General features: G+C 43.1%; 1 protein-coding gene across 1 annotated transcript in view; it reads right to left on the bottom strand.

Moving 5' to 3' along the window:
• The window catches only part of RSRC1 (arginine and serine rich coiled-coil 1), a 133,572-nt gene that overhangs the window by 91,963 nt on the left and 27,324 nt on the right, over positions 1-14,285 (bottom strand). The window contains exon 5 of the mRNA XM_065073225.1: positions 9,546-9,716. Coding sequence (XP_064929297.1) covers positions 9,546-9,716 — 171 coding nt within the window. The remainder of the gene's footprint in view (positions 1-9,545; positions 9,717-14,285) is intronic.

Genomic DNA, 14,285 nt, shown 5'->3' with positions numbered 1-14,285 from the left:
AAATTTTAAACAGCTTAAAAGAATGTGTGTCTTTGAAGATACAGCCTTCAAATGCATTCCAAAACCTACTTCTGTAAATAGGGAGAAATATAATTCCCTCAACATAGCACATTAATTTAGCAGGGAAGCTAATTTACCGAGCATCGCGGACCGACAGTCTGAACCACAGAACTTGAGCACAGAATGTGTATTTTTCTACTTAGTACAAAAAGTACTTAGTGAGTGAAAATGAAACGGTTATTCAGCGGGTTCTCTGACGTCTTGTGCTCAGTCGTGCTCCACACTCACCCACGTGGACCCTGCTGGTTCTTTACAGCCCCCCGGACCATATGCTGCTCTCCGTGTCACAGCCCATTAAATAAACGGCCATCCTTTTCAGCCTTCAAAGGGGATTTTTAGCAAACAAAAAGACAAACAAGGCCAACAGAGCCCAGCCGACAAACGCAACAAATGTAGGTCAAAGACAAGTGACCCTCGAGCTGCTCCGGGCACGGGGACGGCTCTGTCCTTTGCTGGGGAAACTCTTCCTCCTCTTCCACCCATGGGCTGACGACCGGAGGGGAAATTGTCCTCATTTGGCCCCTCGGCTGTTCCTTCTGCTTCCCAACACTGGGACATTTTTGCCAGCAAAGCTAATTAACTCATTTGTCTAAGCATCCTTAAAATGCTCATACGTACCATCAGTGCCCCGTGTCCTGGACACTCCCAAACTTTCTCGTGTCTGGATGGGAATTAGTCCAAACTATTCGATTCCTTTTCCATGCAAAATTAAGAATTCTGAAAGGACAAGTAATGAAATCTGTCTGCATACAAGCGACCCCAGAGAACCGCCACGAGTACAAGGTGACGTCTTCAGCTACCTGTTAATAGATATTGGGATTCTGCCTGCAATAACATGAGGCATTTATAATATACCACACTACAAGCATTTTGCTATATGCAATAATCGCAAAACCACTCTAGTGCACAGTCTTCATGATAGTAACATTTAATAGGTTGTAAAGCTACAAATGAGGACGAAGAATGTGCTATTTATACAGTTCTAGATCAGATTCCTATTAAGAGAATTGATGGGGCAGCATGAAGACCCCGGCCCTGAAAATCTCCAGAGAATGAACAGGTTTCCTGCCAAATCCATCAGCTGCTTCCACAGTTTGGGGACAAGACCCGCTCCGAGTGGAGGCTGAAGCGAGCGGCACCCACCTGCTCCTGGCCTCACGGCTCCACTGCTCTCAAAGCAAAACTGCAAACCCTTGTAACCAGAATAATCTTCAGTCAGGCACAAACATTGCTGGAGAAAAGAAGGAAAAAAATCTAACAAGAGATAGAGAGGAAGGTAAAAGCAGTGAAAATAAAGCAATAAGTAGAGGGGGTGTTTTGGTTTGCTTTTGTTTCTGGGTAAATAACTCCCTCGCCGTGACGAGACATCTCGAAGGTCCTTGCCAGCCCACTCTGCAGGAAACCAAAGCAATGGGCCGGCAGATACCCCAGCTCAGATAAAGGGGCTCAGATAAGATTTTAGCAGCTTATTATCTGCTATTCTTCAAGGCACAAATGACTGTAATTAATAAGTACTACCAGCACCTTCAGACTTGACTGCAACAACCTCTCAGCCGTGTGGCTTCGCTCTCATAAAGTTCTCAGCACTTAGTCCAGCCATTGAAAATAAAAAACACTCAGATCAAGGACAGATTTATTTTCCCCTTTGACAAAAGAACAAAGAAAACTCCACTGCAAGTGCTCCAAGGGTTTGCCAACATGGGACTGAAGTCGTTTGGTTTCAGCACTCAAAACACATTCTCTAATTTTAAATAGATTTCTACATATGCAGAGTCTAATGTTCTTCAACAGGGCATTGTCACTACGGACACTGTCCATTCCACCTCAGACAAGGGTTTGTTATAACTTTACTATAAGCACCTACTCTAGGATGCGTATAACCCACCAACCACAATGTGCTGAAGGCTGAAACACGGCATGAAACGTTCCAGCCCAGAGCAATTCTCATTTATTATGTTCTGGATCAAAACTTTGTAAAGTACGCTATTTTTTCTTTAGAACCCTTAAACTGCAAAATAAACCCAATGTGCTTTTATTATATTACCCTCATTAGCCTCTTTAAAATAAGTTCTAAAGACAATCCAAATAATTAAAGATAACTGATGAATTAGAGACCCAGAGCAGTGCAAATTAAACAAGCGTCGTAGCACCCTGAGCATCAATTTCTATTTGCACGTTTCTGCGACTTGCTAAATGTATTTTGTCATGTAAGGTTTTAAAGAAAAGGTCTTAGAGCGACAAAATCAGGCTCAGTGTGACAAAATCCCATTTGTAAGTGAATAGAGATGATTGAACACAAATACCTTAGGCCAACAACTACAGAGATTATGTTTTGGAACCGGCGTGTGCATAATTGGATCAGATAAACACCCACATGTGACAGATTTCGAGAGCCACCTCTTGTCACCACGGCCAGTATGGGAAGTGATAAGCTACTCGTCCTCCTCATTGTCCGACCGATTAACGAACACGCTGCACCCCGAGGAATTGTCCCCGACCTCAATTTAAGGCTGACGATTGCTGAGTCTGTGTTAGACCTGATGAAGGCTCCAGGTCCTTAAAAATACGCCTATTTCCCCTACTTAAACCTGTTGTTCTAAGAGAAATATATGATATTTCCCACCCAACGCTGCTTCTCTTATAAGCTCAAACCCCCAGAGAAGGGGCAAACCCTTTGATTACAGGCTGCAAAGTTGCTTTTACAATGGAAGTGCTCCAAACCAAAAATACATCAATGGAAGAACGAAGTATGAATAAACAATCATGCCTTACTCTAATATGTTATCAATTAAATATGGTACCTCATCTATTTTTATCATTAAAAAGGTGGTTTATACTGCAAAGGTTACCCTAGTAACTCCTAAATTTCTCAGCAAATAGTCTTGAAGGCAAGAGTTGATATGCACGGGGCTATTAAAAACCTTAGTGTATTAGTCCCTCCTATTAAGTCAGCGTTTAATTTACAAGGGCTACCCCAGCCCGTCACTACGGGACCATAATAAACTGTGTGAAAACCAATGAACAAATGAAAATAAACACGTTTGCGCGCTCTGCCAAAGCGAAGTTTCTCAGAATAAACAACGTTAAGATCCGTTTCCTTGTTAATTAAAAGCCAAGTTGTTTGGCGTAACCCAGGCCCAAGACGCGCCTCCCAATCAAACACTTACCCTTCGCCACCGGTGAAAGGCAACGACGTCTCTTTACAACACCTCGTCTTTTCCAATAAATTTTGCATGAAAACGTGTTAACCGAGCACAAAGTTGCCTGCTGTCACATTGGAAGAACGATAAATGTTTAATGAAAACAACACCACACAGCTTGGTGTCAGACAACAGCGATCACACAGCCCGCCTTTGATCTCAACAGCCACTTTAAAGGAGTTCTGAGTGCGCTTTGCACCGCACAACTCCATAACCTATATGCAAATGGGAGCAAATTACCATAAATGACTTCCTACTGCCTGGCGTGGAAAGAGGGGGGAAATACAACTCTGAGGAGCTCCAGGAGTGTCTGACTGCTGGCAAACACCGCGGAGTCCAATAGTCCCTATTTGCTTCTCACATCTCCTGCCAAGCGCCAAAAATCGCGACGTTTGTCACCCAAAGAGCATCCGCGGAACCCACGGGACATGGAAAACGTGGCTGAGAAGGTGCCCGGGACAGAGGGACCTCGGCAGGTGTTGAAATGGGGGACACACGGAATGAAAAGGGAGGACTGTGTTTGGAAACCAAACTTTTCAGCTCTGCCAAAGTATTTGAGGAGCCGTGAAACGGTTGATGCGCAAATGTAGCGACAGCGTTATCAAGCAGCAGAAATTAAAAGGGTGCTCGGGTTTGATGAACGGCACAGCACCTTTTTTATATAACAACCGAGGCGCTGCTCTTCATTTACTCCATTAAAAACTGCCCGAAACACTTGAAAAAGGAATCCAAAATTCTGCTCAGAAAGCTGGGGTGAAACCCATGAATCGAATAAAAATTATTTAAAGTTCACAAGTTTTTAGTAGGTTTTTGCCCCCCAGTTCAACAATGAACAAAATCCGTATGAAAAGCACGTCTCAGAATGCCACAACTTGCCTGGTTTTAAGCGAATCAAGACTTCAATCATCAAAATTCAACGGCACACACGTGCAGGTCAGTGAAGACGCGTAGGCAAGCTGTTTTCAAACAAGAGCATTTTTAGAAGCATAAATAGAAGATGAATATGATGCTTTGATTAGCAAAAGAAATTAGTGGAAAAATATTGTAGTGGTACAATGATGTGTTTTAAGTAAATCAGGGCCAAATCCAACAGGGACCCACGCGGCCGTTTCAGCGAAGCCTCGAGACTACAGAGTTTTTATATGAATCTGTAGTGAAGACTTTTATAGCCCAAAATGAACTAAAAGAATTGTCTGCACGGTTCAAATCCGAAACTGGAAACTATCCCTTGTTGGCATTATTGGTGATAATTATAGTCTTGACAATAGTCTTACACTGTATTGAAATAGGAGCAATCGCAAATCCTTTTGGGAATAAACTCAAGTATTACATGAAGTTACAAAAAAACGATACAGCTTGTGACTCTAATTTTAATGCTACTAATTTTTACTTGCGTTACGCTCCAACGTTCTATTTGGTACTGCTCTCAGGGCACGGAGAACTCTGCCGTACCGCAACACGAGATGGTCACAGTTTGTAGATCTATATTGCAAAAGAATCTGCGAGTGTGTTGAAAAGGGGGGAACTGAGGAGAAGCTGCTAAATTAATGTACACTGTGATTAAGTTACAAAAGACGCGCCCATCATTAACCAACCGACGTGATCAACGCTTTCTGACCACCTGCAAAACCAGGGGATATTTCTCAAGTTTTGGATCCTTCTGCGCGACAAGAGGAGACAGAAGATGAAGTTTAGAAGCAGAGTGTTTAGCTTATATTTAACTAACAATTAATAGATGTAAGTAAGAAACTAAACAATTATAACTAATATCATCAATTATTTCTTAGTATAGATATCTGTCAATATTTTCAAAGATTGTGATGCATATGTAACCATTATGTGAATACAAGCAATATAAGAGCATCGAGCCTTTGGAGCGCTTGTGGGGTCTGATCCCCAGAGCTCCCCGGTGCTGATCAGATAAAGAATGGTGCTTAACAGTATCATTAACTCCGCTGTTTGGTTTATTTCTCCGTTTCAGTACTTGGTGACACGCTGAATATGCCCCTCATGATTATTTTTAGAAAGACTAAAAATATGTGCATTTCCCAGATTTAATATACCTTAGAAGAACACTTGTTAGCAATAGTTACTAATGCTGTTATATTTAAATTATTACAGAAAACACCTCATATGTATACAAGACCAAAGCGCAGTGCTGGTACGCTCATCAAATCAGCTGCCTTACGACATTTCAAAAACAATACCTCCCAAATCTACAGAGGTCACTGATGTCCAAGACTTGGGATATGTGCAGCTAATACTATATTAACAATTCCTATACCATACACTAAAGAACAGCTTTCAAACCCCACTGCTGGATGAAGCTCTAAAGCCAAGGACACATGGGAGGGGCAGAATCACAGTGTCTGGGACTGGCTGGAACGCGGCTTCAGTCTTATCCAGGGGAATGCCAGAGTAAGGCCACACATGTCCATCCCATTTGTGTGCGAGGAAAGGCACACTAAGGCTGGGCCACCTTGGGGAGCAATGGAACAGGAGCCCAAGTGCAGCACAGACCCCGGCCAGAAAAGCAGAGCTGAACCCGGAGCCTCTTCCAGCGACACCTTCCTGCAGAGTTCAGCTAATAACAACATGTCGTAACAGGAGAAACCTGGTGTGCTTACCTGTACGCTTGTCTTTTTAAATACAGCACTTTCAATTAATTAGGATTTGAATGCTAATCCAGACTGTACTCAGTGCCTTGTTTTCCCATTTTCCAGAACACTTTTCAACAGGAAGAGAGGATCCTGTAACCAAAACCCTACTGTGGTTGGTTCAAATCTTGTTTTTAAACTTAGCTTCTCTCTAGAAATGAGTGCGATTCAGCTTTACCAACAAGATTTAAATAAAATCAGATTGCTAGGACAAAGTACATTACACTCCCAGGAGAACTACCACTAGTTTTCCCATCAATAATCAAAATGAAACAGCAAGGGTCTGTTGTCAGGACTGCAACTCCCTTCTTGATAAGCCATTAGAAATTAAACCCAACCTGTCCCCTTCCGTTGATGCAGAGACAAAGCCCAAACTTTAATAAATCACCAGACTAAAACTAGACACCAGATGTCCACTACACATGATAAAGTTCTGCAGAGTTAACAGACAAGGATAACGCATCACAAACTCTATGTTGTGCTTTGTTTTATCAATTCCGTTTTATTCATAATAAAGCAGTAGATATAGAGTTTTCTGTCCTGGGAACGGGAAAGCCGAGCACATGTGTGCTAATTACAGAGCAGGAGCACTGGTGTAGCAGCAAGTAACGGTCCAAAGCAATAATGCAGTCAGGGGTCACAACTAGAGAACAATATTGTTATTACAGACACAGAAATACGATTTAAAACTTGGCCTGGGAGACTGGATAAATAGCAAAGGCTGCAAGGCCAAGCAAGTGCTTTTACTTTAGAAATGCTGGCAAGACTTATTCAGAAAAAGCCATACTGCTTATTGATTTTTATACATATCCTTCCAGGCAATAAAGCTCCATCTCCCATGTGCTGCAACAGAAATACAAAACAATTAAAAGCAAAAGTGGGGAAGAGCCTCTGAACAAGCACTGTGAGATCAGGAGACCAAAGCAGCAAAGCCAACGGGTCAGCTCAGCTCACTTGCAACACGCAAAGAAAATCAGTAGCGCTGTGGTGGCTGAATGCAAACTAGTTCACAGCATTTCTTGCTACTTGCTTGTCATCAGCTTTATTTTGCAAAGAGTTTCCACTGGAAACTAAATAGCCCTGATTTAAAACAAACAACCGTATTTCAGTTTATAAATATTTCGGGTGCGCTGCTGTAGCACAAAACTATCGCCAAGTTTGATAAGCTGCTGTTAGCGCCAGGTTTTTCACCAAGTACTGTCGGATGCTGTAATGAGCTTCCAAACCCAAACTCAACGCAGCTGTTACCACAACCTCCCTCTACACAAGCGGTGTATTCCTTAAAGCGTTGCAGACTGTACGGGCAGAAGAGTTGAGCTGTTTCGGTGGGGCTGTCGCAGCGCGGAACAGCCGACGCTTCTCCAGCGGAGCACAGCCAACCACAAACCACCTCTTGCAACCCAACCCCTCCTTGTTTAGATACAAACAAACATATATCTAGATGCTTCCCTTGGAAATGAGCATCACGAGAAAAGAAACCGTCCATTGGATCTCCCTGCTGGTGTAAAAAGCTAAAATGCCAGAAGCCAACAGCCTGACACCGGCCAAAGGTTCCTGCAGTTTGTGTGCCACCATCCTCCCTCCTATACATCTATAGGCTGAGTAAGGACAGGTGGGCTTCCTTGGCTTTTCGTCCCCATACTTTTCACCCCGAAAGAAAATAAATGCCTAAGTAAATGATATGGAGGAAGAAAGCTGAGAACTTGGGAGGCTTGAGGAAGCCTCATGCAAAAACACAACTAGAAAACACCTTACGTGGCCTCATTTTCCTGGAGGACACACAAGACAAACTACTGAACTCTCTCATACACATTCGGGAAGGAAAACTGTAGGTTCCCAGTTCACTCTTGCTGGGATAACAGAATGTTCCACAGACATAATGGTGCAAACGGCAATTGTACCAAAGAGCTCTGTCCTGTATTCAAACACATTGCTTTGCAAAGCCTGTAACAAACAATAACGTGACGCTGATACAGCGTCAGTCTTCAGAGTGACAAATGACTGTAAGGCGAAAGAGCTTCTCAGACCCCTATTCTCGGTACAGATACACTTGGGTCGCTATTTGATTAAACTGCAAAAGAAGTCGCCCCCCCCTCAGAAAAGTTCATGAAGCACAGATTATATCAACATCACCCACGCTACATTTCATTTTGTAGTCTAATAATGCTTCAAGTAAGAAATCCCTGTGCGATCCCTACCCTGAGCTCTGAGCAAAATGGACTGATGATATAAATTGTTTCTATTATCAGTTTGTACTCTTTGTCCCAACTACCTTGGAAATGACCCAAACAGGGCATTTGTTTTCAAATTTAGCATAAGCAATTTTGTAAGTTATCAAAATCTAAAGATAAATTGCTTCCTTCCAAAAACGTCTGGGCACTCCCGTGTTCTTCCTGCAGCTCTCTCGTATTGATCCTTGTTACAGGAGGACATCAAGTCGGGCAGGATGCTAATGGAGCGCTGCTGTACCCTCCAACGTGATTTAAGACGTGCGTCTATACAAAGTCCAGAAAACCTCTCACACACCCAATGTTATGTGCTCAGGATGGATTCTTTTCCTACTTTAATTATCAAAAATGTTTTGGCTGGGACAGCCAGGCTTGTCCTCAAGTCTTCTAAAAGCATTGAAAGATATTTGAACTTCAGGTAAAATGCATCTTGTCAGACACACTGTGAACATTGCAGATTGCCCAAAACATCCACGACACAAAGAGACAAATGTCCCACATGGTTTAGTAAAATGAAGAAATGATCCCTTAAAATACGTGGAAGATGCCACTCTCGAGGTTCCCAGCAGTCTAAGTAACCTACTGCAAATAAGAAAAGAACCCCATGCAAACAGCTGATCTTGAATATTGACATAATCAATGCTATATCCATGGACAAGCAGGTAATGATATCTGAGAGACTAAATACCCAATACCATCAAGCCATAAAAGCAGGGAAGTAATTGTGAGAGGTGGCCACAAACATGGGTGGAAGATGTAGCTCTAGAAATTCACATTTTGGGTTCCAGTGGGAATCCACCCAAGGGAGATTTCGGAGGCGACACAGCAGTGTCTTCCTTGCTGAAAGCAAAAGATCAGCATCGCAGGAAATGCTGCAGGATCAAGGTGTATAAAGCAGAGGTAATTACAGAAATTGCCTTTCCTGACATCTGTGCAAACAAGATCAACGATGCGAGGCTGAGAGTGGGGTTGAAGGGCGGTTCATCCACCACCCAAAGTGGGGGCCGGTGCCCAAATCATCCTGTGAGCCACAAATATAGCCCAAAAAACTTCTGACAATGTATTATAGCATAGGGGGTGAACTGTAAAAATAGTCTTCAGACTCTCAATACTCCTCATTTTTCCTTAAATTGGGATTATTATGTATCGGAAAAACATTTACCTCAATCAATCGAAGAAAGCTATGTAACTTATTTGCAAATCAAGGGGAAAAAAAGAACTGTAAATTGAACCATCCTGTAGTTTTAGCTTGAAATGTCACACGGCAGAATTTTAAAACACTAAGAATCACACTATCCAAAGATTTTAAATGATTTCCACTTCATTGATATTAAATAACAAACACTACAAAGCAAAGGTAAACCAGCGCTAGATCGTGTCCTGTTTGTCGTTTCACTCACCCAGGCTTGGTGCCGCACGTCTCCTTCTCTTTGCCCTTGCCCTTCTCTTTCCCCTTTTCCCTGTCTCGGCCTTTGCGCCGCTCTCGCTCCCGAGAGCCGCTGGGGGTTCTCCTGTGGCTGGACCTTTCGCTGCTCCCACTGTAAGAACGCTGACGAGCTCTCGAGCGTGACCTGCGCAAAATCCATAGTATTAACATTTACCGGTCAGACAAGATTCGCTGAGATTTGTTCTATCATCCAATTACTTAAAACACATTTTGAAATCATTTAGTAATTTAATAGTTGTAAACAAACTGATGATTTATCAAAAGAAAAGCGACAAACAAAGCGTTGCTTCTACTCTGAAGGAAGAATGCAAATGAAATTAAACCACACTAGCTAGTATTCACCCATTAATAAAGTAATTGGTATCACCAAAGTAAACTTAGGAGCTATTGGAGAAGGAAAGAAACTTTTTCTTTAACATTAAACTTAAATTGATAAAATCTTAAGAATTTCAACTCAGCAAATAACCAAATAATTTAGAGCTGCTAAGTGCTTCTATTTACATATTAAATACATTACGACTAATGACAATGTTCCAAAGCAAATAAATAAAGTGACATGTCCAAACCGCTGCCTTTAGCCTGCAGAGCCGACACTTGCACACGGCTTCTTAATATCCTTAATATCCAATTCAGATGGGAAACACACTTTGCAGAAAGCCTATAAATAGCCTATAAATAGCCCAAGCCTACAGGCCTAATAGCGCAAGAAACTGAAGACGGGTGCAAGGGTTTGTGCTGGGACACGGTTCTTGGCCACAGGTTACAGGATCCTCACTTCTCAACCTCGGTACCCATTCCTCTCTAATAAATCTATGCTGTTACTGATCTACTTGGATGAAAAAAGACCAAATATTACAATATGACTGTTTCTATATGTATCTAAAGCCACTTCTCATTATTGCTGAATTTCTTTTAGACTATTTTCTAAATATTAATTTCTAATTTAACATGGATCAATACATTGTTTCTACAGTAGGTGAGTAGCCATAGATAATGATTACCAAGTTTGCATTAGTTTCTATTACAACGTACATCATAAAACATCTGAAGGCGCCTCATTGAAAAGTTTCATTAAGTACTGAGAGGGCTGGTGGGAAGGACACTTTTAAAACAGAATAAAAAATGTATTCGGCACCTCCTGGAGTGCAAAACTCCAAAGGCCTTTAAAGGCAAAATCACACACAAGAGATCACTCCATTTAAAAGGCAGCAACTGTTTAATAAGACTCAAGAATTGAATAAGCAAAAGAAAACACCACGTCCAGATGAAGCTATAAATCACATTTGGGAAGAATGTTGTGACGGGGTCTGGAATCCGTCCGGCGAACGTTGTGTCGCGGCCACCGAGCCCCTCGGACCAGCCCGGGGTCAGAACCCCGGCTTGTGTTTCCTCCAGCAGATGGAACCTCTTGCAACCCAATATCTCCTATTATCGCTCACACTATTAGCACTACGACTATAGATCAAATTACCACTTAAGCGGCGTATTACGAACCACAGAACATTTTCTGTCGCAAAAGGGATTTTTATTATGTCATCACAAATTAAAAAGCATTAATCCATTCTTCAAGGCCTAAGGCAGAGGAAGTTTTGACCTAAAAGTGTTCTGGATGCGAGATCTTTCGGTTGGCAAAAAATCACTGTCCTACAGCCAGTCTCTACTCAATGGATTCCCACAAACTCCGCAGGTAAAATGCAACGTCAGAAAAAACTCAAGCCAACCAACCGCCCTATAACGACACAAATCACCTTCATTTGATGCAAGGGTATAGCCCTTCAAACAGAAATTACTAACGAATCTAAAATATTAATTGCCAGAGGGCCTACTTTCTCAGCTCCAATTTGAGCCTAACTTCATGTCCACCTTTCACAGGTGCAAATAACAGCAAATTCAGTTCAGATTAGCTGGATGCTCAAACCCTAGATTTCTGTTTATTCACATTTAAGCAGAACAAATGGCAGGTATAATATATACACAGAAAAATGGCTTTTAAAAATTAAAAGTAGATTTGTTGCATCAAATTTGTCATAATGTACTTACAACAGCATTGACAAACTGATAAGCGTTTTCTTGACAGCTGTCACTGTTCTTTCATTCACAAACTTTTGCACCCATTAAATTCATTAGCTTAGAGTGATCCCTAATCATTGCTTCTCCTTTGGGTTTTACCAGTATAGGAAACGGCTGACACAGCCTGTCCCAGTCACGCAGGTGAGGCAGGCAGCTGACTGTCAATGGGATATTACAGCCTCAACAACAACGTGAAGTTCTGCTGCGCAGAGGCCACCTCTGCAGGACACGTTGGTTCAGCCTGTCCCTCGATTCTCCGCGCAGTTGATCTGGGCTGCAGACCAGCCCGGAGCACAGATACCCACAATTCATGCAGAGCAAACTTCACTCTGGGCAGACTTGTTAGCTCAGGTAACACGTTCTCACACGTAGAAGGGTCTTCTGGGCAGCTCAGGCGTGAAGTCCGGCTGCAGACAGCAGCCCAGGCTGAGGGCAATGCCCTGTTTTAGGGCATCTACAGAGGAAACAGCGCAGAAAACATTGCAAAGAACATAGAAGCACTTAGGTTGGAAGAGACCCTCAAGATCACCGAGTCCAATCATTCCCCACCCCTGGCACTGCCCCATGTCCCTGAGAACCTCATGTCCGTCTGTCCAGCCCTCCAGGGCTGGTGACTCCAGCACTGCCCTGGGCAGCCTGTTCCAATGCCCCACAGCCCTTTGGGGAAGAAATTGTTCCCACATCCAACCTCAACCTCCCCTGGCGCAACTTGAGGCCGTTTCCACTGCTCCTGGCGCTTGTTCCTGGGGAGCAGAGCCCGACCCCCCTGGCTCCAAGCTCCTTTCAGGCAGTTCAGAGATCAGAAGGTCTCCCCTCAGCTCCTGTTCTCCAGCTGAACCCGCCAGGTCCCTCGGCCGCTCCATCACACTTGTGCTCCAGCCCCTCGCCACCTCCGTTCCCTTCTCTCCACTTGCTCCAGCACCTCAAGGCCTTTCTTGTTGTGAGGGGCCCAAAACTGCCCCCAGGATATGCGGTTTGTCCTCCCCATTCCCAGCACAGGGACAGTCACTGCCCTGGGCCTGCTGGCCGCACCAGTGCCAATACAACCCAGCACGCTGGGGGCTTTTTTGGCCACTGCTGCAGATCCAGTCCATCCCGCTGCACTCGATTCAGCGTGCAGAGTCTGTCCTGCACATCGCTCTCCAGAAGCGAAGCTGCACACAAGGGGGTGCATCCAGGCCCCCCAACACCCACTCTTTAGACTCAGCTTAGTAAAGCCCAGCCACCCTGACCCATGATGATCCGCACACAGACACAGCCTGACCCGCTCCAAACATAATTGTCTGGGTCTTCTATCACCGTACAAGTTCTTTGCAAATATATATTTTTTTTAGTATTTTCCCTTGATGCTCCAGAGCGTCTTCCCAACTAAAACCAGCTCTGCTGAAGTTAATTGTATGTACTTGCATTGATTACAAACAGGATTTGTAAAGCACAAACAAAGCAACACAAGTCCAAAAATCCAGCAAGATGTACTGACCCCAGTCACGAATGGGGGAAACAAGTAAGGAAAACTGAGGAGAAAGAGTCTAATGTTCACGCTCCCCTCAATTCCTGGATGCTACCAAAGTGTATATTCTGATAATCACTTCGAAACCAGGGTAACTATTGTGTTTCTAACATCGTGCAGCCATGATTACTGTTGAAAAATCTTGCCTTGTATTAACTTTTCTCCTTCATAATCCATCCACAGCGACAGTAACAGAGGACTGTCACAAATAACCACTAGGCGACGACAACACAGTTTTATTAAACTTAAGCTGAATCTCAACTCTGTTTAAGCCTTCCGCTAGTCTGAAGAAATCTGAGGGATTTCTCACACAAGTAGAGAGGCATGAAAAATTTAAAATACGCTTGCTTAACTATATTAAGCAGCAGCTTAGTGGATACGAGTTAAGACACATTATGTAGTTTTACCACATTTTGAAGAAACAGGGGAAGCACAGAGACTAAATGCTTCAAAGCAACCATCTCCGCAGGATGATTCCCTGGAACTATTTCATCTTCTAGGGTCGAATAAGTCCTGCCAGCAGTCCCACAGAACCTTCCCATTCTAATACGTTCTTTGCCTAAAACCTCCAAATCCTAAAATATCTGTTTTACAAACACTTCACGCAAACATCCATAAGGCCTGTATTAAATCCCACATACCCATTAGGCTCTTGACAGCGGAAGATAATTTCATGAAGTGAAAATTAAGCTCTACTAAATGTGCTGCTCGGTGCATAACAAGCTACAGCACATGGCCACGTGTAGCATGAACCGATCCACCTGTACATTACCATGAATTATTATTAAAATATCTTGCAATGCAAATAGAATAGGAAATAAAGGTGTAAGTTTTTGAGCTATGAGAAGTCATCTGTGCCAAGAATTCACGGGTAAGCAAGAACAGAAGTCCACGGATCGAGATTTTCCTACGTATTACTGTTGAGAAATAAAAGCAATCCTGATGATTTCTACTAAAGCAAGTCCCAAAGTGTTCAAATTGTGGAATATTGGAGGAACACGGAGCACGCAGCCCTTCCCCCAAGCCCAGCAAACACCCACCCACCGAGGCAAAGGTTAAGTCATTTAGTCAAGTTCAAAGATCTTCAAAGAGTTCTTAGATCCAGATAAGCCC

This window comes from Columba livia, chromosome 9, assembly GCF_036013475.1.
Source record: "Columba livia isolate bColLiv1 breed racing homer chromosome 9, bColLiv1.pat.W.v2, whole genome shotgun sequence".
NCBI lineage: Eukaryota > Metazoa > Chordata > Aves > Columbiformes > Columbidae > Columba > Columba livia.
This window is presented reverse-complemented; position numbering and strand designations above follow the sequence as displayed.